Source organism: Tachysurus vachellii, chromosome 4 (genome assembly GCF_030014155.1).
Source record: "Tachysurus vachellii isolate PV-2020 chromosome 4, HZAU_Pvac_v1, whole genome shotgun sequence".
NCBI lineage: Eukaryota > Metazoa > Chordata > Actinopteri > Siluriformes > Bagridae > Tachysurus > Tachysurus vachellii.
Window position 1 is genome coordinate 27,028,282 of NC_083463.1, and position 26,801 is coordinate 27,055,082.

A 26,801-nucleotide genomic window follows, 5' to 3' on the forward strand; every position below is an offset into this window, starting at 1 on the left:
CTAAAAAGCCAATCATAAGAAGCAATATCAAATACGGGTATAAAAAAGAATACTTTTTCGCGATGTCGGAAATTCACCATTTAATTTTAATAGGTAAAGAAAAACTATGGTTACAATTGCAATTAAAATAGCAATATCAGTTATAGAAATAAATTATAATTGCAAAAAAATATATATATATTATGATGCCCTTCTGGTTCAAACTCTGACCCATTCTCTTAGGTCAGAGGTTAACGCGTTATTTCCGTGTATCTGTTTTTTCTTCAGTGTACATAAAATAAATTAAAATATCTTGTTGTTAACTTAGTGTCAGCTATAAGAAAATAAAAATGCACCTTGTTTTATTTTCAGATGTTATAAAAGTTTAACTAGTCGTTCACAAGCCTGTTTGGAGTTTATTATTATTATTATTACTATTATTATTATTATTATTATTATTATTATTATTTTCTATATTTTACAGGAACTCAAGCTGAATTTTTACATTTGTTTAAAAGCCTGTATGGGACAAAAGGAGGAGGAGGAGGAGGGTCATGGCGTCATCACTATAAAGGCTTTAACGTGTTCCTTTCTCGTTCCTTCGCTCTTCCTTCGAGCCACCGAGCTGCCATCTGCCCACGTGGTCTTTAGACTGTATTTCAACAATGGGCTTTGGTGATTTGAAAACATCCACAGGCCTTAAAGTCTTAAATGATTTTTTGGCAGACAAGAGCTATATCGAGGGGTGAGTAACTTTAAACGCGTTTGATAACGGTTCAATTACCTGTTAGCTGCTGGCTAGCAGGCCTATGTCCGAAAATCCGGGTGCGCGTATATACGGCGTTTTAAGGGCAGCCGCAGGCACTTGGGGGCGTAAAAACTTGTTAAAGTTTAAAATATTTAAGTAAAGCTTAAAATAACGTTTAAGCTTTAAAGGTTACGTACAGAAATCACAGAATAAGTTAGGTATTTCCGCGTTTTAAGTAAAATAGGCAGGGTAGCGACCCGCTAGTTACCGTAAAACTCTGTATATACGCGCCTCCTTTGACCGTGGCTCTGACTTGTGTATACAACTTTGTAATGCACAATTTTTATTACTTTTTAGTATTGTAACTCGGTTGTATGCGTGTTCTTTTGTGCAAGTATGCTTTATCTGCTAATGCAAATTATAATTAATCTGCAAGCCCAAATTGGGAATGTAGATTTAAGGAAAAGTACACATGTATGTATTTTTTTTATTTTTTTATTTATTTATTTATTTTCTGTGCTGTTTCTAGTTTTAAACACAAATCTGTTGTGAACATTTTTATAATGTCTAGACTCTATTTACAATTCTTCTATTTTATGCATAAATGATCAAATTGTATCCTCTTTGTCTTTAGCTTTAAGAAAACTTATTTAAAACCACACATTCCTGAGCAGTTGAGCTATTGTAATGTAAAATATTTTCTTGGATTTTATTTTATTTTTTTTAAATGTATGAAAGTACAATCTCCTTGTTTAGATTTGTCATGGGCAGTTAAACATGGACAAACATTAATGGACCTGCTTCGTGTTGTGATTGCAACCTGAATTCCCAACTTTCCCAGTCCAATCTCTCTGAACCATTATCAATCCATGACCCCTATACAGCAACAGGCAACTATCCATAGTACACACATGGATGATTATCGACAGAATTTGTTACAATCATTATATACATGTGGGTGGATGTTGCCCTGAGTTTTGTCGGAATCTCCATTATAGGAGATCTTTGAAACAATTTTGGATTTATTAAAGCATCTGATCAGAGCATTAATGTTAATGAAAGCAGCTCATAATTATTATTGGTCTCCCTGGTGTCCTTAATCAATCTGTCTTGTCTTGTAGCTTTGTACCATCCCAGGCTGACGTTGCTGTATTTGACGCCCTGTCTGGTACTCCACCTGCAGACCTGTGCCATGCCCTTCGGTGGTACAACCATATCAAGTCTTACCAGAAAGAGAAGGCCAGGTAACTATTACCATGTCATGGCACCAGGAATAGTAGAATTTTCCCGTTTGTGATGAGTTTAATATCACCATCTTTCGCCTGAGTAGATGATGCACAATCATTTAAACACTGATGCACCTGGGATGCAGTTGGCTTCTTTTGTGGTTATGTGTATGAAATGAGAACTTACTCTGCCATGTTTGACTACATTAGCCTCCCAGGAGTGAAGAAGCCTCTGGGTCAGTATGGTCCTGCCGGTGTCGAGGACACGACCGGTGGTGCTGCTCCTGTGAAGGAAGAGGAGGAGGATGACGACCTCGATCTGTTTGGTTCTGATGAAGAGGAGGTCAGTTTAATGGCATTGTGTACCAGCAGGAAATTCTTCTCCTGGTTACGTGATGAGTACTTTTCTCACCATCTTTCGGCTGATGTTGTGATGGATCTTTTCATATCTGATGACCAGTATTTGTGGAAATGAGTTTAGAACTAATTTTCTCTGACTTAACTAACCCCCTTTCCTCCAACTTTCATAGGATGAGGAGACCAAGAGGATCAAGGAGGAGAGACTAGCAGCCTACAATGAAAAGAAGTCTAAAAGTGTGTTTGTTTTTTTTTTTTTTTTGTTTTCTTATTTTTAATCACTTCTTTTTGTATTGGTATAACTGTTACAACCCTTTTTTAACATCAGGCATAACATTTCCTGTTGGAATAATTTTTGGCTGGCTAGTGTAATGATGATTATCTCACCATCTTTCGGCTGATAAATGAAATGATGGACACTTTTTCTACCTGAATTCTAGCCAGTGTTTTGTGTGTCTTACTCCTGTTTTTGTTTCTTTTGTGATTGATTTTACAAGTCAAACCATTTTATAATGCTCCTACAGAGCCAGCCCTTATCGCCAAGTCTTCCATCCTTCTGGACGTCAAGCCTTGGGATGATGAAACCGATATGGCCAAACTTGAAGAGTGTGTTCGCAGCATCGATTTAGACGGCCTGGTTTGGGGCCAGTGTAAGTGTGCAGTCTTTTAATTTCGATTTTGGCTAAACTGATTTCAGTCTTGTTCTGCGTTATTTACAACACAGGTTCCCAACCCTGGTCCAGGATTATCCACAGGCCTGAATGTTTTAGTGTTTTTCCTGATCACAACTCCTGATTCAAATGGTTTACTAATTCCGTCCTCTCTTAATTGAAGAGTTTATATTAAAGTTGGGAAGATGTTAGTGTGTAGGACGGCGGATTCTCTAGGTCCAGGGTTGTGGCCAAGCGTACGGTTCTATTTTAAATAATTGTTTTATCCATTTACAGCCAAACTCGTGCCTGTTGGATATGGCATTAAGAAGCTGCAGATCGCGTGCGTGGTGGAAGACGACAAAGTTGGAACTGATCAGTTGGAGGAGCTCATTACTGCTTTTGAGGACTTTGTGCAGTCCATGGACGTAGCTGCTTTCAACAAAATTTAAAATGTCTCAGTGAAATGCCTTGCACAATAAAATAGCACTTGAAATTGGTTTCTTTGTTTGATAATTCAGTTGGTTCTGACCACGTATAAAACCCACACAGCCTGGGTTTTTCTTTGAGAGAATTTGGGGTTTTTTGTTTTTGTTGCAAACAACTTTACACACTATTAGAAGTAGTGACTTTGAGTAATAGATGAAGTTTCTTGACCCACATTTTATGGAGAAGTTCTGGAGTTCATCACTTCATGAGGTAAACAAAAACCTGACTGATATTTGGGCCTTCAAGGAGCTGGAATAAATATGGAAGGTTTTAGGAGAGTATAAAGGACCCAGAAAGATTCAAATAACTCATTTTGACTGCACATTTCAGTAGTAAAACTTTATTAAACCCCATTATTAAAGTCCTGGCTGTGGAGATCAGGGCGGGTTCCCGCGCTTTCCGTTGACGTCACGCCCCGGAAAGAGCTGCGCCAAATACGGATGCCGAAGGGATCTGAAAGTAGCATTTTCAATCCGATGAAAGCAAGTACGGAACCCAGTTTTTATTTTCGCAAATCATTTTTTTCATATGCACTTAAAGAACTCATGTCGTCCTTTGGTCTGCCAGCTTGTCAAATCCACAAAATGAATAAATCGCTAGAAGTGTCGTCGTGCTACATAACAGTGGCTTTGCTAATAGCTAACATGCCTGAAACATCTGTTTGTGTGTTTAGGGAATTTCTAACTGTTGTATCTGGTTTTAAAAGAAAGTAACATTTGTAAAAAGTAAAATATTATCTGCTGTAACCGGGAAGATAAATGTGTTTAGAAAACATCCCGTTAACGAGGCTCGTCTTTTGGATGATGCTAGCGAATTTGGGGTGTGTCCCAAATCGCTTCACTTTACCTCTGTAGGTGCACTACATAGGGTTAGTTAAAGGGGACGGGTGCATGGTTTCTGCACCCTACACTATGCACTATATATCCTAGATGATGTATTTGGGCGGAAACGCCTGCAGGCCAATTAGCCTTAGCTTGGCTATTCGAGCTAACTTGTATTTTTGCAAAACAAGTTAACAAATTCAGATTCTAAAGCAGAACAATTTTTTTATATATAGCTCATAGATTTCCAAAAACAATGGAGATCTTTTGGGATATAAAAAAAAGTTATAGATAAATATATATAAATGTAATGTGTTCAATAAAGTTTTTGTTTGTTTGTTTGTTTGTTTAAATGTTAAAGCCCACAATTCTCCAACATGTCCTTATTGTCATTTTGTGTGTGTTGCTTGGTTTTAGATGAGACCTTTAAGTTCTCTCACGTGGTTCCTTGAGGTATTGTGTATATATGTAGTTATGTGATTAGAAATCCCTGTAAAGTTCATCAGCTCTCCTCCTGAGGTGAGTATATTGTATAATCCCCACAAATCTATGCAGATAAGTGTAACATGATGTCACAGAGAAAACCTAACTATTGGTGTTTTCAGACAGTAACATGCCTCTGGAGGAGGGACCAGCACCCACTGCTGAAAGTAAGTATTGTAGAGGTTTCTTTCACTCTTTCTTTTTCATTCACTGTATTGTATTTATCTGACCCACCCATTTTTTATTTCTGTAGATGCAGATAGGGAGCAAACCAACATGGCCGAAAGGTGAGTTTATGTTAAAGACAACAAAAACTTTTTTCAAACTTTTTTTTTTTTCCTAAAATATTAGTATTCCTTAATGGCATTTGATCTGAGATCTGTAGCGTTTACTACATGCTTTTACAAGGACAGATAATATCCTCACCAGGGTCACAGTGGAAATATGTTCTGTCCTGGGAACAATCTAGATGGGCTGTACTTATTAAATATTAGTAATAAAGTACCCATTAACATTGGTTTGATTAGTTAAGCACTGTTCATGTTTAAGGCTCAACAATTTGTTAATTTATTTGACACCATAGGTCAAGCAGCATGGAACAGCCGGTCGCTGGTCCCTCAAACCCTTCACAGCGACAGGGCTTCTGCAGCTACTGTCAGGTCGTGTATAACAGCATAGAGCAGGTATATTACCTTCTTATTCTATTCTGTGCATTGTTGCTTTTAATCACCAAATACAGGGGTTAATGTCTAACACAAGCTTCCTTCGAGACTCTTAAAAGCAACCAATCACATCTTTTAGAACAGCTACTCATGCTGTGACAGTGTAACCCTAAGGAAACACCCTAAGGAAATCTCTTCTACATACATACATCACACAAACACGAACAACTAGCTAGTGTCACTTTGATGGATGGGGAGAGAAACAGTGGCTGGATTCTTCGCTCCCAGCCCCGGATTTAAATGGTTTGTCATGTTTAGTGACATGTAATACAGCATGAATAGCTTCTCAAAAAGTTGTGATTGGATGGATTTAAGTGTCAGTATGGATCCTTTTTAAAATACCATTACGAACCCCATATGTTACAACATGCGGCAATCAATATATGTTTAAACAGAAGAGATAATACGTGAAATAAAAAATATATATAATTGCCTATTATCTATTATGTTTAAACATATATTGATTGCCCAGTTGTTGTAATGTATGGGGTTTGTAATGATATTTTAATAAGGAACCATATTGATGTAAATTAACAAGCAGCTGCTAACTCAGTATGCATTTGAATATACTGAAATTAAAACGTTACACAAATTGTGCTGACGTATGACAATTTCAAATTAATTTGCGATATGTGATTGAGAATATTCTATTGAGCACACATGTTTAGGAAAAGGAAAATAGATTCAGAAAGAATACTCCTTAACTAAATAAAATCAAAGATGAATCATGTTTATGTACAGACCACCCACATTTCCTTAACTTAAATTCACTGCTATATTCCAGGCAGCACAACAGTAAATCTGTAATCAATGTGTCGATGTTTTACAATTTCACAACTAGGCTTGCTAGAAGTTTTTATTTACAGCTGCACAGACTGTTAATGTGATGTTTAGGAGCTATGGTTTTAGTTGTTCCTTCAATTTATATTATAAACTAGCTTGCTGTTTCCTTTTGTGGAATTCTGTAGCACATCCAGAGCACCAGGCACAGAGAAGTGGTGGTACGACCAGCAAGGACAAATGTATCCTGTGGAAACCTGATGGAGCGATTCCTCCAGGACGTGCTTCATCACCATCCTCATGGCTACAACGACACACGGTGTGCCTAATAACTCATTACAAATTCTAAGCTCATCAGATCTGTGCAATTCCAGCATTATGGTTGAGAATTATGAACTCAGGTCGGATTTGGCAGTCTAATAAAAATGCTGTGAACACAGGACACAAATTGTGTTAAGGCTTACTACCAGCACAAAACATTTACTAGCAGTGAATCTTTCTGGTAACTTACAGTCTGGTAACCAGAACATATTTATATAATATCATATTATGGGTATAAGTTGCTATACATTATACGTGTATCAGATTTGAAAAATGAATTTCATTTTGGAACTGGAAATACTCAAATTACACAGCTATATTTTAAAGAAAACAGTATTAAATCTGTACACATATCTGTTTGATATGCAAGATCTCAGAATTGGAAAAGATAAAAGGGGAGTTGTGCCATGTCTAATTTTGACTTAAAACTTTATCATCATTATAGCATTGGAAATAGAAAAATGGAAAAGTGCCACCTTATATGTGATGTTTCATTAAAAACACCAACCAATATGTACAAATATATTAATTTACTTGTTTATTTATTGGCATTCAAGGAAAAATAAGCATGACTCATTTTCATCAAATTCTGTTCATATTAAGCACTCCTGCAGAAATCCTATCCATCGTATGACAGGAACTTAAATGTATCCAGAAATTATGGGTTTGAAAGTATTTGTTGTGTTGAAATAAATACTCTGAGCAAATACTAGACAAGCTAAGAACACTAGATAAATCAATTGTGTGATGTGTCTAAACCTTTTTAGTTTTTTGCAGGCTATGTTATATGGTTATGTGATTAATTGCCGTCTCAAACAGCTACAGTAAAAATAAAAAAATGTAATTAAAAAAGTTATTAATAAAGCCTATCGTAGACTTGGTGTTGGATAAACAGTGTGATCAAATATGTGCATGGAATTACTCATTTTAAAATCCAACAGGAATTGTGAAGGTTAGTTTGTTTAATGAACTAGACAGTACTTTGGTGTATGATATTTATCATTTCTTTGAGATTTGCCTGTTGAGATGTATATGGATACTTTTTTCTTTCCACAGTATTTGTTCATAATCTTAATTTTGTTCTAATCATTTGTTAATCTCATACTAATCATATACTAGGAAGTATTGTACTAGGAAGTATTGTATTAGGAAGTATTGCGTAAACCACTAATTTTACACTATTATTTTACGTTTTTCTATCTGTTTAGTCCCACCCATGCTGACTTACCTTGCCTCAGTAAGGTACCAGTTCCAAGAGAAGTATTATCAGAAGTATACTGTAGATCGGAGGACGACGGGCTTTCTGTTGGGACCAGAGAGGAAATGCTCAGCTCTGATGAAGAATTCTGTCAGATGGTGCAAGCTGAACCCACTACCACATGTAGTATGAACCAAGAACATGCAAGCACTTTTGTGGCTAAGCCTTTGGGTGTTGCGATAGAAAAGAGTGAACAAGCTGGCTTTAAAACAGTAAAACTGAAAATTGAACCCCCACTCCCTGAAAGGTATTCCCCCACACAGGGGTTCTTACATAGGACTAGTAGTGAGTCTGGTATGGACAGACAACACGCATCAAAAGGGACAACACAAGCAGTAACTTTACAACTCAAACAGCCTTGTAGCTCTCAAACTCCAGAATCCCCAAGGTTTCAACACAGGAAGGCACACAGAAAAACGAATAGACATAGAGAAGACAATGATTCAAGCCCAGGCCCCACTACATCACCAGTCACAAAGTGCATTACCTCAAAAGCCCAGCATGGGCAATCACAGCTAACTAGGACTGCAGTGCTACCACTCTGGAAGGGGCCAAACAAGGTAAGGTCATTCAGTGAAAAGTCAGACGAAATACGGGCGATTATTGAAGAGGTCATTGAAAGGCACTGCTATGGCCGCAGTCCTAAATCCAGCCAGGAGGACGAAAGCGTTTTCCACCTGAGTTTGCAATCCAATGAGTCTAAAGACAGTGATGAATGGGACAACACCTTTCAGGCAGCTTTGCAAAAAAACACAACCGAGGATAAACGTCTTGCATGCCTTACGCAGGTACATATAAACCTTGAGGACCAAGGGTACAAAGCCCAGCTGGACACAGCATTGAATACTGTGTTAGAAAGCGAGAATACAGAGCCTGGGGAAGCTAAAAAGAACGAGGCTGAAGAGATCATTCCAGATCTTCCACACATACCACCATCCTTTGTGGGAAAAACGTGGGCACAAGTAAGGTATGAGGATGACTTAAAGATAGACTGCCTGGTGAGAGAGTTCCGACAGGGCTGCTTTCGTTGCTATTTTGACAGTGAATCACTGGCTAATTTTGGGAAGCACCACAGGAAAGATAAAAAGAGGAGGAAACAAGAGGACAAGGTGGCTGATTTTGAGTGTAAAGATGTGTTTCCTCTTATTGAGCATCATGAGGATGACTCAAAACACATACCTGTGTTTAGGAAGACTAGGCATCGAATATACAGAATGGCATCACGCTGTCAAGTGGTGAAGGTGAGCCATGGAACACAAACTGCACCCTTGAACTTCCCTCTAGTGCGGAGAAAAACATTACCTGAAACTGCCACTTTACTCAGTATATGTGAGACTCAAAAGGACCCAAGTCCTGAGAGGACACCAGACATGAAAACAAGAATGTGTGCACTCAAACTCCCTGAGTCCTACTGTAAAATTATGAGCCCTCTGCAGCCGAAAACTGTGGTTTATGTTCTTTCTTCCCCAGATGGTGGGCAGGGTTCCTTTAAGCCCACTCCTGTTAAGAGAGTGGGCAGAAAGCGGAAATCAAGTGATGAAGAATGTACAATTAAATACAAGTACAAAAAGACCCCTCTCAAATATTATGACCCCCTGACCAATAGAATTCTTAAGAATCCACCTAGAGGGATGCCCTCAACCTCTACAACCAAATCACTCTCCCACGTTAGACAGTTATTCCGTAGTCTCAGTCCAGACATCAACAAGGAACTCCAAGGTTCAGTACAGGGACGATCACCTCGAGGCTCTAGAAAGGGTCAGGGTGAGAGTAGCATGGCAGACCTTTCTGCATCTACCTCTGGCTCTTGGCTGGACTGTGGGGGCCCCTCTGAGCCTGGCTCTTCTGTTTCCAGCAAGAAGGCCCTGTTCAGCAAATCCTCCATCTCTAGCGGCAGCCGTTTCCTCCTGGGGCAGATAAGGTCATCTGCTTCCCACACAGGCAGCTCCCATTCAAGACCAAAACGTCCTTCACGTACAGGCAGTTCTCTCACGGTTCCAGGGACAAAGCCAACATCAGACCATGCACAGGCGCAAGTGGACCAAACACCAAGTAGACGTCGGAAACAGGGGCAGAGAGGTACAGATAAACCTCTGACTCCAGCCAAAAAACCATCCTCACCTTCTTACAGGACCAAGCGGAAGTCAACCAAAGCCAGAGCAAAGTCTAGAAATGTTCTCCAGCGGAAGGTCAGCACCCGTGTTGCTACCGGATATAGAATGTCAACTCGGAATAGAAATTCCACCAGCACTTCACCCAGATCATAAGCTTCTTCTAACGTGGATGTCTTGGCCCCTAAACAGTATCCAACGGACTCACTGCTAGCAGCCTACCCTATTGGGTTTGGTGCTATGAAACCTACTGTACAACAGGCAAAACATTAATTTATAAGCCAGCATTTTAGCTTAACCTCTTTTATATGTGAGGAGAGATATGTAGGCAGAGTACTTCTTGTTACTGTCTATTAATTGCTGTATAATTTTGCACAGCTGGATTTTTAGGTGGAATTCATTCTGTCTGTATTTCTTGTTTCCTAGTCAAATCATGCATTTCTAAAAAGGGTTCAAGGGAATATTTTTTACATTTTTTTAATGAATATTTTTGTCCAGCGGTTGAATATTTAATAATGATTGCACATTAAAGTTTATTATATAAATGTATTTCTTTCACTTTGTCTTTGGCATTTCTTTTTCACTTCTCTGGCCAGATTTGTTGTTCGTTTGAATGAAACACCCTTATAATATTTGTTCTGATATTTATGCGGATGTTATTTCCTCCCTATCATGAATAATATGAAATGGTGAAATAATACGAAAGTGACAGGCCTAACTGTTATTACCAGGTAGCCTTTCACCTAATGGCCTACTTCTTAGGTCCAGAAATATTACAACGTGTCCACTGTGATTAGAGAAGAGAGTGTCACTGTGTGCCAATGGTATTCGTAAACGCAGAGGCAGATGCTGTTGGGAGAGAGAGAGAGAGAGCTGGATGCATTGCGCATGCGCAGTGCTTCTCCTGATGTATGCGCTGCTTGGCCACCGCCTTCCAGTCTTACAACCTTCTTTCCCTCAGCTTCCCTGTCGTCCTCGCTACTATCCATCCTTCCATCCTTTTATTTCCCTTTTATTCTTTCCGCTCGCGCAATCATGGGCCAGGATCTCCGTTGCGATCTGATGCCCTGATGTCATTATTTTAAGGTATTCAAATATGAATCATGCGTCTGATATTCCATCCGAGTCTGCTCGCTAGCGTCTTAATTACACTGCTACCTTCGTTTTCCTCCGCCTCAGTGGGTAGGTACTGTTTACTTGTATTAAATATGATAACATATATGTTATGATTCATGCTCAAGGCTGTTAACCAGGCGCGCTTTGCGTGTTTGACTGCAATGTGCTCTAAATGCCTGCGCCGCGTTAGGACATCCCCATCATCCATGGAATAAGCCTCCATTAGCAGTCCACTTAGTTGGGTTTATTGCTTATGCGCTTGTATCAGCTAGTCTCTAAGTAAAACACGGATCTTTAGCAGGCCTCAAAGCTTTAACAAACAAACATCAGTGTAAAAGCAATAAATCTTTGATATACAGCTACAATCCTAATCCTTATATGGCCGTCTTATATTATTCACATATGAGCTAAATACACAACTGTGGTCTTGTTGTGGAACAAGACATCATTACATTACCAGAGAAGTAGGTGCTGGATTTTTCTGAATTAACTGAATTGACTTTCAAGGCTTTCTTTAGTCTACATTGGAATTCTGTTGTTTTGTAATTCATGGGTCACTCAGAGCCATAGCTGCTTTTGTAGCCCTGTTTGTTACTAACTGAGGGGATTCCATTCAGAAGTAACAGCATGTTGGTCCTGCAGTTTCCGCGGAGAATGAGGTTGTCGATGAGCGAGGGTCTGCGACACTGTGGCAAGATGCAACGACAGCACCCGAGACTAAGAGCAATGAGAACGTTACAAGCAGACAGGAGAAGGAGGTGGCCATCACTTACCCCTTTCGCTTGGTCTACTACGTGAATGAGGAAGCAGAAAGCACATACCATGACTTGGACACTCGTGCACGAAACCAGGCCAGTGAAGGCCAGGTGAGTTAGTCCCAGATGTACGATCAGAGATGGATGAGCAGGGGTGCCAGGAGGATTTTTTTATTTATTTATTTTTTTGCATAAATCCACCCCAACTCACATCCTGGACAGTTTTAGTATATAGGAGTCCCTGTGCATCCTCCCCTCCTTTACGGCACCCCTGGCTGTGAGAGTATATGTAATTCATTTTGAATTGGTGGCCTGATAGGTTGGTCAGTATAGCAGTCTTTAATACATGTACTTAAATCTGAATGCAGATGTTTGCATTTGATTGTATATAGGTGATGTGCATATAGTTTTGAGAGGTATAGTCCGAGCATATGATGGAATGCTGACTGAGCACTTTATTGTTGTGAGGCAAAAACTGCAAGTCCACCTGCCCCCCCTTCCTTCCTCCCTCCCTCTTTCTCGGCAGCTGCTGAGAGTGCTGCATTGTGTACATCATCAAGCCTGGTGCGTGGACTCATGCATTCTTTTTTTTTTTTTTTTTTACTAAAGTAGCAGTTGTAGCAGTTTGTTTTACCCCTATAGAGAGATGAAGGGCTTGCAGTTCACATGTCCTGCCTCAGGCTGCCAGTGCAGCATTTCAGCCAAAAACAGCACTGCTGCGTAATTTGAGTGTTTTTTTTCTGCATCTTTAAGTTAAGCTAAATAACTAAAGTTCTATAGAGTAAGTGTTTTTCAGCTATCCGTTGGTTAAATGCTGGCAATTATAATGTAAACGTAATCTTTTACTGTTGTTTCGTAAACACCAGTAAAAGAACATGATACATTTGTGTGTCTGTCTGTCTAATAAAACTCCTTTAGGTCATCCACTTGGCACAGGCAAGCTTCCAGCTGGACGCCTTTGGTTCTACTTTTATTCTGGATCTTACACTAAACAAGTAGGTGTAGCGATGTGTATTTATTTTGTTTGCAAAGAGAGGGTGAATTGTGAAGCATTTAGCAGTGTCACTCACCACAGCGCTTTCTCAAAGGAGCCGCAGTTAGTACAACGTAGACTGTAGAGACTGTTCAAGTGAACACTTAGCAAACGAAACCTCTGGGATTAAAAAGAGTCCAAGGGATTTCAGATATGCGTCTGCTTCTCGTGGGTGGTGAGTGGGTGTGCGTCTGTGTTCATATAAGTGCAGTGACTCATTGCAGTGTCTGAGTTTTAATATGTAATGTGAACTGAAATAGATTGATAACCTGCATTAGTCTGGGCAGCAGTTCTAGCCTCATAGGGTGCTATAGAAATGTAATCAATTATTCAATAGTTTATTATAGTATTGATATAGTATGCCAATTAATTAATTCATTGTTTTATTTTTTTTAGTGATCTGCTGTCCTCAAATTATGTTGAGATCCACTATGAAAAAGACAAACCAGTTTTCTCCAAGGTAAAATGCACATATAGCTTATAAACACACCGTTTTAGACAAATCTCATGTTACATTGTGTCTGTGTGGTTTCAGGGAGGCGAACACTGCTACTACCATGGTCAAGTAAGAGGGAAAGAGGTCTCTCATGTTGCTCTGTCCACTTGCAATGGGCTCCAGTAAGACACAGCATCAGTCCTTGGTGTTTGTGGGTGTGTGTGAGTGTGTGTGCACACAAACCTTGCTAATGCTTGCGTGTGTGTTTGGAGGCCCACTGTGAAGCCAGATGGCAGGTGGGGCTCATGAAAGGCTTTGAATGTCATCATGTTAGTGTGTGGTGGTGGATAACAGAGCGAGACAGACAGAGAGGGCCAACATGTGCTATAATAGCAATTATGATATTTTATATCACAAACACGTGAAATGATTCCTCTTGTTTTTGCAAATTTTCAGTCATTTTTTCTTCTGTTCCTTGTCCACAGTGGAATGTTTGACGATGGAATGTTTGTCTACCTCATTGCGCCCTTGAACCAAACTCAAGCTGCGGTAAAAATCACAATGTGGTCTTTTTCCATTTGCTAAAATGTACTCTGCATGACTATATTTGACCAGTTTCAGTCTGCATTATTTGACCTTTGACCTACAGGGCACGGGGCCGAGGGCCCACACCTTACATCGGACATCGTCACTCCGTATGGGCCGCGACCCTGCTGATGTTGGTATGAACCTGCAGTTATAAATTTTTTAATTCTTTTTTTCTTAAGATTCCCAGTGAGTTACATGGATCTTAGCCTGGTTTCCATGGTTACACCTCTCCATCTGTCTATGTCTTTCTCTCTTTCAGCTTCTGAGGACCAGGGGGAGGATGAGGAGGAGGAAGAACAGATCTTGTCCGACATGCCTTGGCTCAGGCGGCGCAGGAAACGAGCAGTGAGAACCCTTATTCCATTATTTTGCCTTTTTTTCCTTGGATCTCTTGAAAATTCTCTCTGAGTGTTTATACTTTGTAGTTATGCTTTAATGTCTGTTTTAGGTACCACAGAAGGTGTTTGATGAGATCAAGTACCTGGAGATCATGATAGTCAGCGACCACAACACGGTTGGTTTATAAAAATGAAAATAAATGTGGAAAAAAAATGTACTTTATTAGTTAATACAAAGTTAAATTAATGAATGTTTATTTCTGACTGTATAATTCACATGATCTGATCTGAAGTATAGCTGTTGGTCACAAGGGGGCACAATATAACAAATAACAATATAACAACAAATAAACAAATGTAACGGTAACCCATACATGGTTTTGTGTAATATTTACATCATGTTTTCATTTTTCCAGTTTAAAAGACATAAAAGCAAAAAGCATACAAGGAATTTTGCCAAATCAGTGGTGAACCTTGTAGACGCTGTAAGTAAAATAAAAATATATAATATAAAAAGCCACAATGCTGCAGCATGATTGTTTATTTCAATGCCAACACCAAACCTATATTACCTATTATTATTATTATTATTATTATTATTTATTGTGTATATATTATCCATATTCTATCATCTATTGTCTATTATATGCCATACCTTCAGATATTTAAGGAACAGCTTAACACACACGTGGTGTTGGTTGCTGTCGAGATCTGGACAGATAGGGACAGGATTCCTCTCAGTGTCAAGCCTCTGGACATGCTGAAAGATTTCTCCAAGTACCGGCAGCAAAACATCGGCGTCAACGCGGATGCTGTTCACCTCTTCACGTGAGGCTTCAGTGGGGATTGATGGATCTATAGTCAAATAACATATAACTTTTATTATGTAATGCTTTTCTTAAAATCAAGGTCACATTGAGTACAGCAACCATTGTCAGGACATTTGTGAATGTAGATTAATTCACATGGGTAAAATAACCTTTTTTTGCAGCAGTTCAACAGGCAAGTGTTTCAATCAGATGATGTAAATAATACATAGCCCCAAAACTTGCTCACCACAGGCCCAAAACATGTACAAATAAGTACCATGTTACAGAGCTTTTATCGTAAGTATACTGAGGATTATGTCTTGTAACATAGGTTATTTTTTTGTAGTTAATTTTCAGCAAGGAGAATCAATTTCTTTTTTTTTTTTTTGGAATGTCTTTTTTGTTTTTCCTTCATTTATACAGTATAGTTGATTGCTATGCTGAAAAAAGTATTGTCTGTGTTTCAGGAATGTTACATTTCATTATGGCCGCAGCAGCATGGCCTACATCGGAGGCGTATGTTCCGTGGGAAGAGGAGTAGGGGTTAACGAGGTGAAGCTGATTTCCAAATCAGCTCTAATGAAAGGTTTGCATTAATAGAACATCAGTTAAAATGCTTCAGCCTCTCTCTCTCTCTCTCTCTCTCTCTCTCTCTCTCTCTCTCAGTTTGGCAGCACTTGGACGATGGCGGCCTCTCTCTCCCAGAGCCTGGCACAGAATCTGGGCATCCAGTGGGACCCTGTTAGCAGGAGAAGTATGTCTGAAACTGTGTCATACTCCACAATTTCTTTTTAACACGCCTCAGGGGTGATATACGGCTTGGATTTGAGCTTAATGTTCTGTCTGTTTCGTGCTTGTCCAGAGGAGTGCGGCTGCATGGATTCCTGGGTGGGATGCATAATGGAAGATACCGGGTATATATATTTACACACAAAACACACACACAACACACCAATGTCGATTTAAATCTTGTACTTCCTTCCATAACTGTCATCAGAATACAATCGATTTTACTGTAAACAAAATTTCATTTTCATTTTTCATTTCAGAGTGCAGCATCCTCGCAGGTTCTCCAAATGCAGCATCACAGACTTTAAAAACTTTCTGCTAAAGGGAGGAGCTTCCTGTTTATTCAACAGACCTAATAAGGTGATCCCAAACACCACTGCTGTGTCCAAATTCGCCTAGAATCCTTCCTGAATAGTATCTGAGAGAATCCACATCTAAAAATGTGTTAAAAATAAATCAAGTATAATAGTATAAACGACATAAGGGAATAACGAAGAAAAGAAAAAGAAAAGATGAACTGCACCAAGGTGATTGTTTACGGCGACAGTGTACGTAGCTAAGCAACATGACATGTCAGTTTGTCCCAGTACTTTTACTTTTTTACTACAAACTCAAAAGTGTGTAATACTTCTACACAATACAGACTACATGCTTTTAGTGCGTAGTATAAGAAGGCGATTTAGGATGCACATATCTTCCCTCACACAGTTCGCAGATCATTCAGCTTAAATACTTCTCTCTATACATTCACACAATCATGAATAATCACAGTGTACAATACTGTAAGTCAGCGATAATCTTGTGTCTGTTGGCAGCTCTTCGAGGCTACAGAATGTGGCAATGGGTATGTAGAGGTGGGAGAGGAGTGTGACTGTGGAACCAGGATGGTGAGTTAATATCCACCATTAATACCACTTATTATTGCAAAGCAGCACATATGAATCTGCATTAGTGTCACTCCTGTCAAAGCTGTGTCTTCCGATCCGGTCTCTAATGACATCAAAAATGTATGAGCGTTGTAAGAATGCAGTGTGATGTGCATGTGCGTGTGCGTTTTTCTGAAGCAGGAGTGCTATAAAGACTGCTGTAAGAAGTGCTCGCTGTCTAATGGCGCTCACTGTAGTGATGGGCCGTGCTGCAACAGCACCTGTCTGGTAAGAGCTCAGCACTTCCTGGTCTTCGTTCTCTTAATGGTGAGGGGGGGTTGTACGAAGAAGCATCGCTAAAAGCATCCAGGTCTTATTTATGCTCCTTACTGAATTACAGAAATAAATGTGGCGCTTGCTGAAATTATTGGATAACCCCATCCAAGTTCCAGCAATCTATGGAATTTACATTAAATATAACTTATAGATCATGGTTGTATCTCTGTTTTATGGTAACAGCCTGTTTTATGCCGCTTCAAAACATCTTTAATTCTTGCTTTTCCTTTCAATGATCTGTTGTGTTATGAGCTGATTGGACAGAAGACGTTGATAAATTTTCTAGACCATTAGCTCTGACAGTCGTGTCGGCTGTAATTCAAATCGCAGGTATACATTATTAATATGTTATTGTTTCTATAGTAGAAACATCCATTTGGAAGGAGTTGTGTGTAGGATGCTCTACATAATCTTAAGCGTAATACAAATAAATAAATAAAAGGATAAGGAATGACTGCTTATAGCCACTATAGCGATATAATAGCGAGTGATAACAGGAACTAGCTTGTCTCAAGGATGTTTCACAGCATTGACATAACTATAATTGTTTAATAGTACAACATATGATTCTGTAAAAGATATAAAAGTATAAGAGGAGGAAAATGATACGGTGTTATTTCAGGCACACATTACCTCACGCCTTCTTTGATTATTTTGCCATAACAACACACCCCATCATGTTTTATTCCTTATTCATGAATGCTTGATTTAATATTACTGAATAAACCAACTTCCTCCTTTGCTGTTCTTTGTGGTTAACGTTGGAAGGTAATTAAAAAGGTCATAGTTCTACAGTCAAAACTTCAAAACACAATCTCTGATCTATTTCCTTCTCTTTTCTTTTCTTTTTTTTTTCTCAACAGTTTCTTCCAAGGGGCTACGGCTGCCGCTACTCTGTGAATGATTGCGACATTTCAGAGTCTTGTTCAGGAGATTCAGGACAGGTTAAAACTTACACGGTCACACAGACAAATCTCATGTTGCGCATCCTTTCATGATTATGTACTCTCCGAGCTGAACGCTTAGGGAAGCTAATAAATGTTACTAAACTGTCTTTTCATGCAGTGTCCTCCCAACCTACATAAGCAGGACGGGTATCCCTGTCAGCTCAACCAGGTGAACCATATTTAGTCTCAGAGTAAAATATGATGCCCATTACTGAATAAGGCAGGCGATTGCAATTTAAACGTGTACTTTAAGCTTTTCACCAGAACTGTTGTTTCTTACTGCCCCTTTTGCTGCTCCAGGGCCGATGTTATGGAGGTGAATGCAAGACCAGGGACAGCCAGTGCAAATACATCTGGGGTACAAGTGAGTTATGAAAAAACAGACAGATAATGCAAACACTGACTAAGCCACAGAAATATAATGTGTTCTGTTTTTACCCTCTCAGAGGCAGGAGGCTCAGAGAAGCACTGCTACGAAAAGTTGAACACCGAGGGGACGGAGAAAGGAAATTGTGGGAAAGATGGAGAGAAATGGATCCCCTGCAGTAAACAGTAAGTGCACATTTAATTGTCATTAATTGTTGAGCTTGCATGTTGAGATTCTGCTACAGATCTTGATGTGCATGTGTCAGAAAAATCTGCCTTGAACGATCTCCCTCTGCAGTGATGTGTTCTGCGGGTATCTGCTGTGCACCAACATTGGAAGAAACCCCAGGATTGGGACGCTGAAGGGCGACATCACGCCCACCACTTTCAACCATCAGGGACGTCTGGTAGACTGCAGGTCCGTACCGCCGTGTGTTTCAAAAATAAAAATGCTTTACAAAATAGAAGAGTGCTTTGAAATGTTCTAATATAAATAATCAAAACAAAGTTTATATAGTAGGTCTGATTGAGCTGATGGAGATCAGCTGCATCATGGATTAGAACACATGCATTAGAAACTATGCATTAGAAACTAATCTCTACAAGACTCTCCCAAAACCCTGTCAGTCAGAATGATCCTCACCAACAGCAATCTCAGTGGTATCCTCTATCAAAACATAGCTTATGCATAATACATAAACTGTTCAAAACATTATCTATTATGGTTCATTACTGAATTTGTCAATCAATCTGGAAATATTATAAGGCTGCAAGAGATTTCACCAGAGATATCTTTCCTGGGCCATCATTTATTGGCATAAATTGAGAAACAGCAGCATATATTGGCATAAGTATTGTTAATGAAGGTTAATAAATGATTACTTACAGTTGCTGTGCGCATGCAAATAATCATGTCGTTATGATACACAAATAGACCATGGAAAAATATGCAATGTGAAAATTCTTTTCAAGCAGATTGTTTTATGTGAATTATTTACCCACTTGCCCAGGACCACCCACCACTGAAGACGAGGGTCCCAAGGGTTCGTGATGTATCTCCTTGCTTTATTTCTGTTCTAAACAGACAGCCATAAAACTTTAATGCATAATACATATGCATAGAAGGGTGCATAGAATGCATAGAAGGGTGCGGTAATAGAATACATGCTTCCACCAAGAGACAAGAAGCCAGAAATTATATGTTTTTAAAATTGTTTCATCATACGCCATATCCCATTGGTTCAAACCACCATTGCTGGTTTTCCCGACATCGCTGAAGCCGATGACTTCCAATTAAATTGTGCTAATTGTAGCACATTTATTGGACTACACAAACTGTTATATGAAGCATATTTGTCATTATTAAACTGTTCCCTGCTGGGCAAGTGGGTAAATAATTCACATAAAACAATCTGCTTGAAAAGAATTTTCACATTGCATATTTTTGCATGGTCTATTTGTGTATCATAACGACATGATTATTTGCATGCGCACAGCAACTGTAAGTAATCATTTATTAACCTTCATTACCTTCATCTCTTGCAGCCTTATAATATTTCCAGATTGATTGGCAAATTCAGTAATGAACCATAATAGATAATGTTTTGAATAGTTTATGTATTATGCATACTGTATGTATTCAGGATTCTGGTTTCAAACCCAGAGCTTCTAAGGCTAAGATCTGTGAGATATGAGACATGCCATGACTCATGTGTCATCTCATTCTTGTTCCTTCTCATTTCTGTTTGGATTCATCTCTTTCGCTTCGCACCTTCAGCGGTGGCCGTGTACTCTTGGACGATGACACTGATCTGGGTTATGTGGAGGACGGGACACCATGTGGCCCCTCCATGATGTGCCTTGAGAGGAAGTGTGTGCCTATTTCCTCCCTCAACCTTACAGCCTGTCCTTCTGGACCCAATGGACGCGTGTGCTCTTCACATGGAGTAAGTCACAAAATTAAACATGCTTGTCATACATTGTTTTCCAGTCCTGGGGATCTAATATATGGATCTGTTTGGTGAATAAATTTCTTTTACACCGGTTCTGGCCAATTCCAATTGCATGTTTATATTAATACGTTAATGTTTTTACTGTTACAACAAGTAACATAGAGGTAAATAATTTTCTTGACTTATAATAAAGATATGTGAAAAGTTTTTTAGCAAAGAAAACCTCAAATCATTTATCAAGGTAAAGGATTCTCTAAGGATATATTTATTTAAGGAGTCTCCGGTTTCAGGACTTTGTAACATTCAGTACGTTTTCCACCAAAGGAGAGTCTTTAGGACATAATATTCTAGCTTCTTGGAAACAAGACAGTTTTTCTGCATGAGAGAGTTCTTTGTTAGCTGCAGAAAACATGTTAAACATAGCAAGAAAATCTGTTTGTGAACGATTGTAACATTTCCAGTTTCAGTTTTCTAATTCTGATTCTCTCTAGTAATCAATTTACTTAAAAATAAAAATGTTTTATTTTGCGTTTTTGCTGAAACATATTGCTGAATAAGCTCCAACCTTTCTCTCCCACTAAGCTGTCTTCATCTGAATCAGGTGCAATTATAGCTGCACTAATGTTAATGAATGCATTGTGCTGTGTACCAGAGAGAGCCGGCACTCTTATTCCCAACAAAGGTTTTAATGGTAATGTGCTGTGGTGAATGGATCTTGCATCACAGAGGCTCTAAACAGCTGCTTTATTGATGTTGTTGATATCTGATATGTGTCTGGAGCATGGGTGGGGCAGTTAAGTTGTCTCTTTGCCGATTTCCCAGTAGATTCTTGGCTGTCTTTATACCATCCGTGCTGTAAATGAATGATCATATTTTGCTGCATTTATCCTTTATTCTCAGGTGTGCAATAATGAAGCCACATGCACCTGCGATGCCACCTGGGCCGGAACAGACTGCAGCATGCACGACCCACCGAAAGGACCACCCACCACTGAAGACGAGGGTCCCAAGGGTTCGTGATGCATCTCCTTGCCTTATTTCTGTTCCAAACAGACAGCCATAAAACTTTAATTGCAGTGATACCCAAATATAGACCCTCAACCACATACAAAAACACTTCTTCAAACTGGGCTTCCCCATACGCATATGGATTCATAGCTTGGGGTTTTAACTTACATTTTCTCTTCTGAATCCCCCCTATTTCCTCTGCGCAGTGAGCGTGGCAACTAACAGGCTGATAGGGGCAGTGGCAGGGACCATTCTGGCCCTGGGGGTGATTTTTGGAGGCACTGGGTGGGGAATAGAGTAAGCACTTCTTATCCCTTTCAACGCCACTCCCCAAACGAGTGGGAGATCTTGTGATCCCTTGTTTACGTGTCTGTGTGTTTTCCTCCCAGTGGCTTTTGTCCATCGTGGTTGTTGTGCCTGTGCCATGTGATTGATCGGTGTTGTGTAACCTGCTGGATCGATCAGTAAATATCATTTTCTCCCTTTTTCCTTGACTGTAATCACTTTGGATATTATCATTATTACTCTGTGTGATGCAGTGTTGCATTGCTCTCCTTTCTGGTCCATGTGGGGCATTTACACACAGAAAAAGAGAAAATAAGAAAGGAGGATTAACAGAGATGTATAGAAATAAGCAGATGCGTATGAAAATGCAGAATTTAAAATTGTCAAGCCTACTTATGTACTAAAAGTACTCTGTATGCAGCCCAGCTCCAGAGAGTGCAAATGTGTTACGGAGCCTCAGTGTATTCGTTTATCTGTTGCACAAATTCTGTGTGTGTTTATCTTTCTGTTTGTGTTTAATCCTACTACTTTTTCATTAGTATCAGAATCAGTAACAGTTAGAAAGACCGATACACACGTGTTTCCCGTGCTCTAACATGATGCGTCTCTTCCTAGTAGCAAACACAGTAAATAGAAATACTATGAGTGCTCTTTGCCATCTCTTTTGTTCAAACTCGTTTTGTCAAAATAACCCATCTTATTAGGGTTTATTACATCTGCCATTGTATTTCATGCACGCTTTGTCAATCAGTGCTGATAGGTTTTTATGGCTATATCAGTGAAGCATCCTTGAATCGATTAGCCCCAATGCACAGAAAACCTATCACTTGACACAACTGTCAACAATAGGCTGTGTGAATGTACAGTCTGGGCCAGAATGAAATTATCCCGGTTCTCTTCTTCAACATCATATTGTTTTTGTTTTTTTAATGATCTATTGTTGCAGCTGTTGTTCTTTGTTCCATAGAAGGAAAAGAAACAAGTTCTATAAGTTATTTCTTTACCGCAAACATGAAGATGTGTATTGATGGATTTTCCTTCGTTTATGTGTATTTAGTTCTGGGCCCTGCTAAAATGCCTTAGTCTTGCGTCATATTTTAGCTCTTACAATAGAAAAATAGGACTATTGGTTCTTTATTAGTGTTTGTGTGTTGCTCAGGTTGTGTATATGTGTATATCTGTGTATATTTGTAAGCTTAGTCTTGTCAGACCCCCAGGCACTGTTACTATGTTTTTGTCACTAAGTCATGTTGCCCTTAGCGAGTGTTTTGTGGATTTTTAATGGGTTATTATCTTTACTAGTGCCAACCCCGACCACCAACATCAACATGCTCCTGTATATACCAGTAATATGTTTTGTTTGGGCTTTTATGTACTCTGCCATTTGTATCCTCCTGATAACATCCAAGACACCCTGAGAAACTTTTCTAAGGCTCTCGAACAACTAGTGCTGGAACAGCTAATGCAACGGAGCTAGCGAAGGAGAATATGACATCCTCTTTCATTTCATGTGTAAAAGCCTACGTGCTGTGTGTACTGCCCTACACAGCTTACATCGTGTCTCTCTCCCATCATGCCCCTCTGCAGGTCCTAGTGCCACCAACCTTATCATAGGCTCCATCGCGGGGGCCATCCTGATGGCAGCCATAGTGCTGGGGGGGACGGGATGGGGATTTAAGTAAGATTCACACCGCATGCTTCTTACTGCCTGCCTGCCTGGTTCAGGCTAACACACACGAAAACACACATGCATACACATAGCAGCATCACACATACATCAGGGCCTGAGCTTCTGCTACAGATTATTACATAGCATAACATGCAAGAGTGGCATTTCTGATGATGTGGGCTAAAATCTGTGCCTATAAAATATACTAATATAATAAAGTAATAAATATGTCTTGTAATCAATATTTAGTTAATAGTAATCTGTAATAGTAATCTGTACTTATTACTCATGACTAAATTCACATATATATCACACACACACACACACACACACACACACACACACACGATAACCTCTTTGAAATCATATAATGTATATATCAATAATTTGATAATATTTTAAAATGTATAAATACTTGATTAATAAAATGTGTATTAGAGATCAGTCACACAGTTAATCAATTCAATCTGGTTCTAATTTATTCATACAAAATGTTTGGGATCGGCTAAGCCTCTGTAGACTGTAGCAGAACCTCCAGAAAACTGGCCCGACGCTTGAGATGCATGCGTGCAAAATGATAAAATAACAGTTATGAATCATGTTTCTATTAAAATAAGTTGATGGGAACAAAGAGGAAGATGCTAATTAACGATCAGAAAATTTGAGTACTATTTTCTCTTTACAAACAAGATGTGTGAAATTTAAATTTCATTCTTAATCCAGTCCATAGTATATAAACCAAAATGTTCTTTTGATAAAACTGTTGCATTGGATTTTTAAATGGATTTGTAATGCTTAAGCAAGTGCCTTTTTGTATTTTTTTATTGTGTTAAATGTAAACATTTAAGTTCATAAAATTTGTTCATTATAAAAAAAAAAAAATAAATTATTATTTGCAAGGAAGTATAATGTAGCTAATGGGCTCACTAGCTAGCTAACCTTGGAAAGTGTATAGTAGTCTAGGGGGATTTAGTTCACTTCAGCATGCTGGTCTGCACATGGCATCTTGACCACATAAGGTTTGTGCATGTGGACTGGCACCTACAAGACAGAGCTATAACAGGATGCTGTGTATAAGAGCATTGCACAAAGGCCAAGCTCACCTCGCTGGGCGGGAGGGGACGGTTTTCCAGGGTTCATGGGGAGGGGATTTTGGTATTTAGGGGTCGGGTTTTGATTTATTTTAGGGGGAATTGGGGTGGGATGACCACTTTCTGACCCGCTCTCCTCGCCGTGACCTCTCTTTCAATCCCTTCCCCTTCCGTTGTCTGAAAGGGTGAAAGTATGAGCGAAGAGGGGTGGAGGTTGTGTCGTAGGCAGCCTTTGTACCATGGCTGGCTGCTACGCCTCTCTCTAACCTCGTGGAAGGCCCTGGCCCCCCCTCGAAAACCTAGAACAGAGCAAGACCCCTCACGCCCCCACCCGGACCCGCCCGACACTGCTGCCTTTACTGCCTGCTTCACTGAGACCTGGTACAGATACGCGCTGCACCGCACCTGCATGCTTCCCCGAACCTCCTCCTCTGTCCCCCCACACTCAGCGATAGTGGCGTCTCCCGCCTAACCTCTATGTGGACAGGTGCATGTTAAACTGCTGGGATGCCCCACATCACACCATGCTACAGGGAGATTGTGTCAAACCTCCCTCTGTCGTTTGTGACTCTTGTTGCCTTTCTTGTTGTCGCTGGTGGTATTGTTCGTCGTCGTTCATGTTGTGGGTGTGAACATCCTGTTCTGACCCTCAGTGTTGTACACTGTTTAGTCCCTTTTTTGTGTGTGTCACTGTTCTCTCCCAGGAGGTAACGTTGTTTTTCCATTTCCTTCTTTGTCTTTCTTATGCACACTCACACCCAGTAGGAGGGACACTTCTACGTCCACTCCAACTGCACAGGAGGGCCACTGTTACCCCATGCAACCCAACAATTTCAAACAGTGTCACACTTAATATTTACAGGAATAATATTCTGGAATACTTAAATACTTTAATACAGCAGTTTGTTAATTCTTAAAAATCAAGATCAAGGCAAACAACTTTATTTATCAAGTTCAATACAAGTACTCGCTCATATGTGATTGCTTTCATATGGTGATTGCTGGGTTGCTCGGGTTCAGTGGTTAAGTTCAGTGTTCAGAAAGAGCTTTTGTGGTGTAACTTTGATGCTTCTGGCATTGCCTGCACTAACTCCTGTACCTTCTGTTCCCTCTGCGTTTGGCCACGCCACCAAGAAACGTCAAAAAAAGACGGTACGACCCCAACGCCAGTGCAATCTAAAGGACCGGAGACTTCAGCATCGCCTGGTTTCCCTTGGGATTCAGAAAGTGAGCTACCTGCTGGACTGTACCCTCTACTGCTGCTGACAGCCAGTTAGCTTTACTTGAACACAAGAAAAAAAAATGAAGGAAGACAAAGATGAGTAGAATTTTTTTCACACAGTCTTGTACCCAAAGCCTGCCCTAGTCCCCTCTACTCTTCCATGACCTTTGAGCCATTACCCAGTTTAGGATGGTGGTGTGTGCTTGTTCCTGACTTTCTGGCTTGATTTGGCATGACCATCCCTGGCTCTGGCACTTGCATGGCAGTGGAGGGTCACTAGCTCAAAACAAAGAGGAAAAAAAATGGAGAGCAAATATTCCTAGAGAAGAGCAATCTAGAGAAGAGCATACACCGAATATGCTGCATTGATTGTGGAATCATTGCCAGGTGGGACTCGCCTGTGGTGGTCATATTGTCCGAATGGACCTAGATCGCCAGACACACACTTCGACATGGGAAAGAAAAAAAAACTCATTCTATTTTGAGACACACATGAGAGTTTGATCTTCTGGTCTCAATATTGTTTTACATGGACATGAATTTAAACAGCTTTTTCTTTCAAGTTTCAGCATGTTGTATTGCAGGCATTTTATGCCACATTAATGAACAAAAAAAAACAAAAAACAAAGAAAGAGCATCCAACAATTTGGCCAGCAGCTTCTTTTTCTGCTTAATGAGTTCACCTTAAATCGCCCCACAAATGCACAATTAATTATATATGCCTGGTAATGTCAATAACCGCTCCCCTTATTATACTGAACCACCATGTGTGGTCTGTCCTAACGGTTAATTGGAGAGCTGCATGAAAAAAACTGCACTGGGCGCGGAGCCATGTGAAGCCTGCCACGCTTCTTAAGGTAACTGCATGTCAAAAGGAAAAACAGTTAACTTTTACTTACTATGCAAAAAGGAAATGTCGCACAAACCCTATGAATCAGTACCATAGAGAAATGATACAAACATCAAAATTGCTTTCATTAGGCAGTCTTTTATATGCTTGGACATGTTGGTATTTTAAATTAATAACTTCTATTTAAAATGAATGTTTTAAAAAAAAAAGGACCTTTAAAAATTGAATATTTGTTACCATACTCATACTTGTGGGACAGATAAATACAAAATACTTGTAAGTAGTCAGTACCGGGCAATCGATTGGATCTGGTGGTGGGGTCATTTTGGGTTTTCAAGGGGTTTCTCCACTGACTTAGGGCACCAGATGTTAATTATTATCTCCTTAACACTTAAAAAAA

The 26,801-nt window shown here is 39.6% G+C and overlaps 3 protein-coding genes and 1 non-coding gene across 7 annotated transcripts; all 4 read left to right on the forward strand.

Annotated features, from left to right (window-relative positions):
* Positions 1-563: 563 nt before the first annotated feature.
* On the forward strand, positions 564-3,460 carry eef1b2 (eukaryotic translation elongation factor 1 beta 2). The gene is made up of 6 exons (XM_060868644.1): positions 564-724; positions 1,849-1,971; positions 2,164-2,296; positions 2,484-2,547; positions 2,835-2,960; positions 3,258-3,460. The coding sequence occupies exons 1-6, from the start codon at positions 645-647 to the stop codon at positions 3,410-3,412; spliced, it is 681 nt and encodes a 226-aa protein (XP_060724627.1). The 5' UTR covers positions 564-644; the 3' UTR covers positions 3,413-3,460.
* Positions 2,338-2,413, forward strand: LOC132845095 (small nucleolar RNA SNORD51). The gene has a single exon (XR_009648396.1). It is a non-coding gene; the product is annotated as a small nucleolar RNA SNORD51 (small nucleolar RNA).
* A 361-nt stretch (positions 3,461-3,821) lies between the features above and the next one.
* On the forward strand, positions 3,822-10,503 carry zdbf2 (zinc finger, DBF-type containing 2). The gene is made up of 7 exons (XM_060868645.1): positions 3,822-3,935; positions 4,688-4,789; positions 4,876-4,920; positions 5,007-5,040; positions 5,337-5,436; positions 6,444-6,574; positions 7,785-10,503. The coding sequence occupies exons 3-7, from the start codon at positions 4,884-4,886 to the stop codon at positions 10,099-10,101; spliced, it is 2,619 nt and encodes an 872-aa protein (XP_060724628.1). The 5' UTR covers positions 3,822-3,935; positions 4,688-4,789; positions 4,876-4,883; the 3' UTR covers positions 10,102-10,503.
* Positions 10,504-10,873: 370 nt separating this feature from the next.
* On the forward strand, positions 10,874-26,796 carry adam23a (ADAM metallopeptidase domain 23a). 4 transcript variants are annotated; one of them, XM_060868648.1, is made up of 27 exons: positions 10,874-11,127; positions 11,704-11,927; positions 12,735-12,811; positions 13,246-13,309; positions 13,385-13,467; positions 13,771-13,834; positions 13,935-14,007; positions 14,133-14,218; positions 14,322-14,387; positions 14,628-14,696; positions 14,873-15,039; positions 15,488-15,572; positions 15,687-15,774; positions 15,883-15,934; positions 16,070-16,169; positions 16,625-16,696; positions 16,877-16,963; positions 17,875-17,955; positions 18,077-18,127; positions 18,259-18,322; positions 18,405-18,510; positions 18,623-18,742; positions 20,102-20,270; positions 21,177-21,288; positions 23,157-23,247; positions 24,514-24,710; positions 25,464-26,796. In XM_060868648.1, exons 1-26 carry the CDS (start codon positions 11,049-11,051, stop codon positions 24,524-24,526), a joined length of 2,343 nt encoding a protein of 780 aa, XP_060724631.1. In that variant the 5' UTR covers positions 10,874-11,048; the 3' UTR covers positions 24,527-24,710; positions 25,464-26,796. The 4 variants fall into 4 exon arrangements, with proteins under 4 accessions (XP_060724631.1, XP_060724630.1, XP_060724629.1 ...); XM_060868647.1 differs by lacking the exons at positions 23,157-23,247; positions 24,514-24,710 and adding an exon at positions 21,491-21,581; XM_060868646.1 differs by lacking the exon at positions 24,514-24,710.
* Positions 26,797-26,801: the final 5 nt, after the last annotated feature.

Coding starts and splice junctions, on each gene's coding strand:
- eef1b2 (XM_060868644.1), top strand. CDS start 645: ATGGGCTTTGGTGATTTGAAAACATCCACAGGCCTTAAAGTCTTAAAT. Junction 2,297..2,483: donor TTGGTTCTGATGAAGAGGAG/GTCAGTTTAATG, acceptor CAACTTTCATAG/GATGAGGAGACCAAGAGGAT. Junction 2,961..3,257: donor CGGCCTGGTTTGGGGCCAGT/GTAAGTGTGCAG, acceptor ATCCATTTACAG/CCAAACTCGTGCCTGTTGGA.
- zdbf2 (XM_060868645.1), top strand. CDS start 4,884: ATGCCTCTGGAGGAGGGACCAGCACCCACTGCTGAAA. Junction 5,041..5,336: donor CAAACCAACATGGCCGAAAG/GTGAGTTTATGT, acceptor TTGACACCATAG/GTCAAGCAGCATGGAACAGC. Junction 5,437..6,443: donor TGTATAACAGCATAGAGCAG/GTATATTACCTT, acceptor GGAATTCTGTAG/CACATCCAGAGCACCAGGCA.
- adam23a (XM_060868647.1), top strand. CDS start 11,049: ATGCGTCTGATATTCCATCCGAGTCTGCTCGCTAGCGTCTTAATTACA. Junction 11,128..11,703: donor GTTTTCCTCCGCCTCAGTGG/GTAGGTACTGTT, acceptor TTGGTCCTGCAG/TTTCCGCGGAGAATGAGGTT. Junction 14,219..14,321: donor GGCGGCGCAGGAAACGAGCA/GTGAGAACCCTT, acceptor TGTCTGTTTTAG/GTACCACAGAAGGTGTTTGA.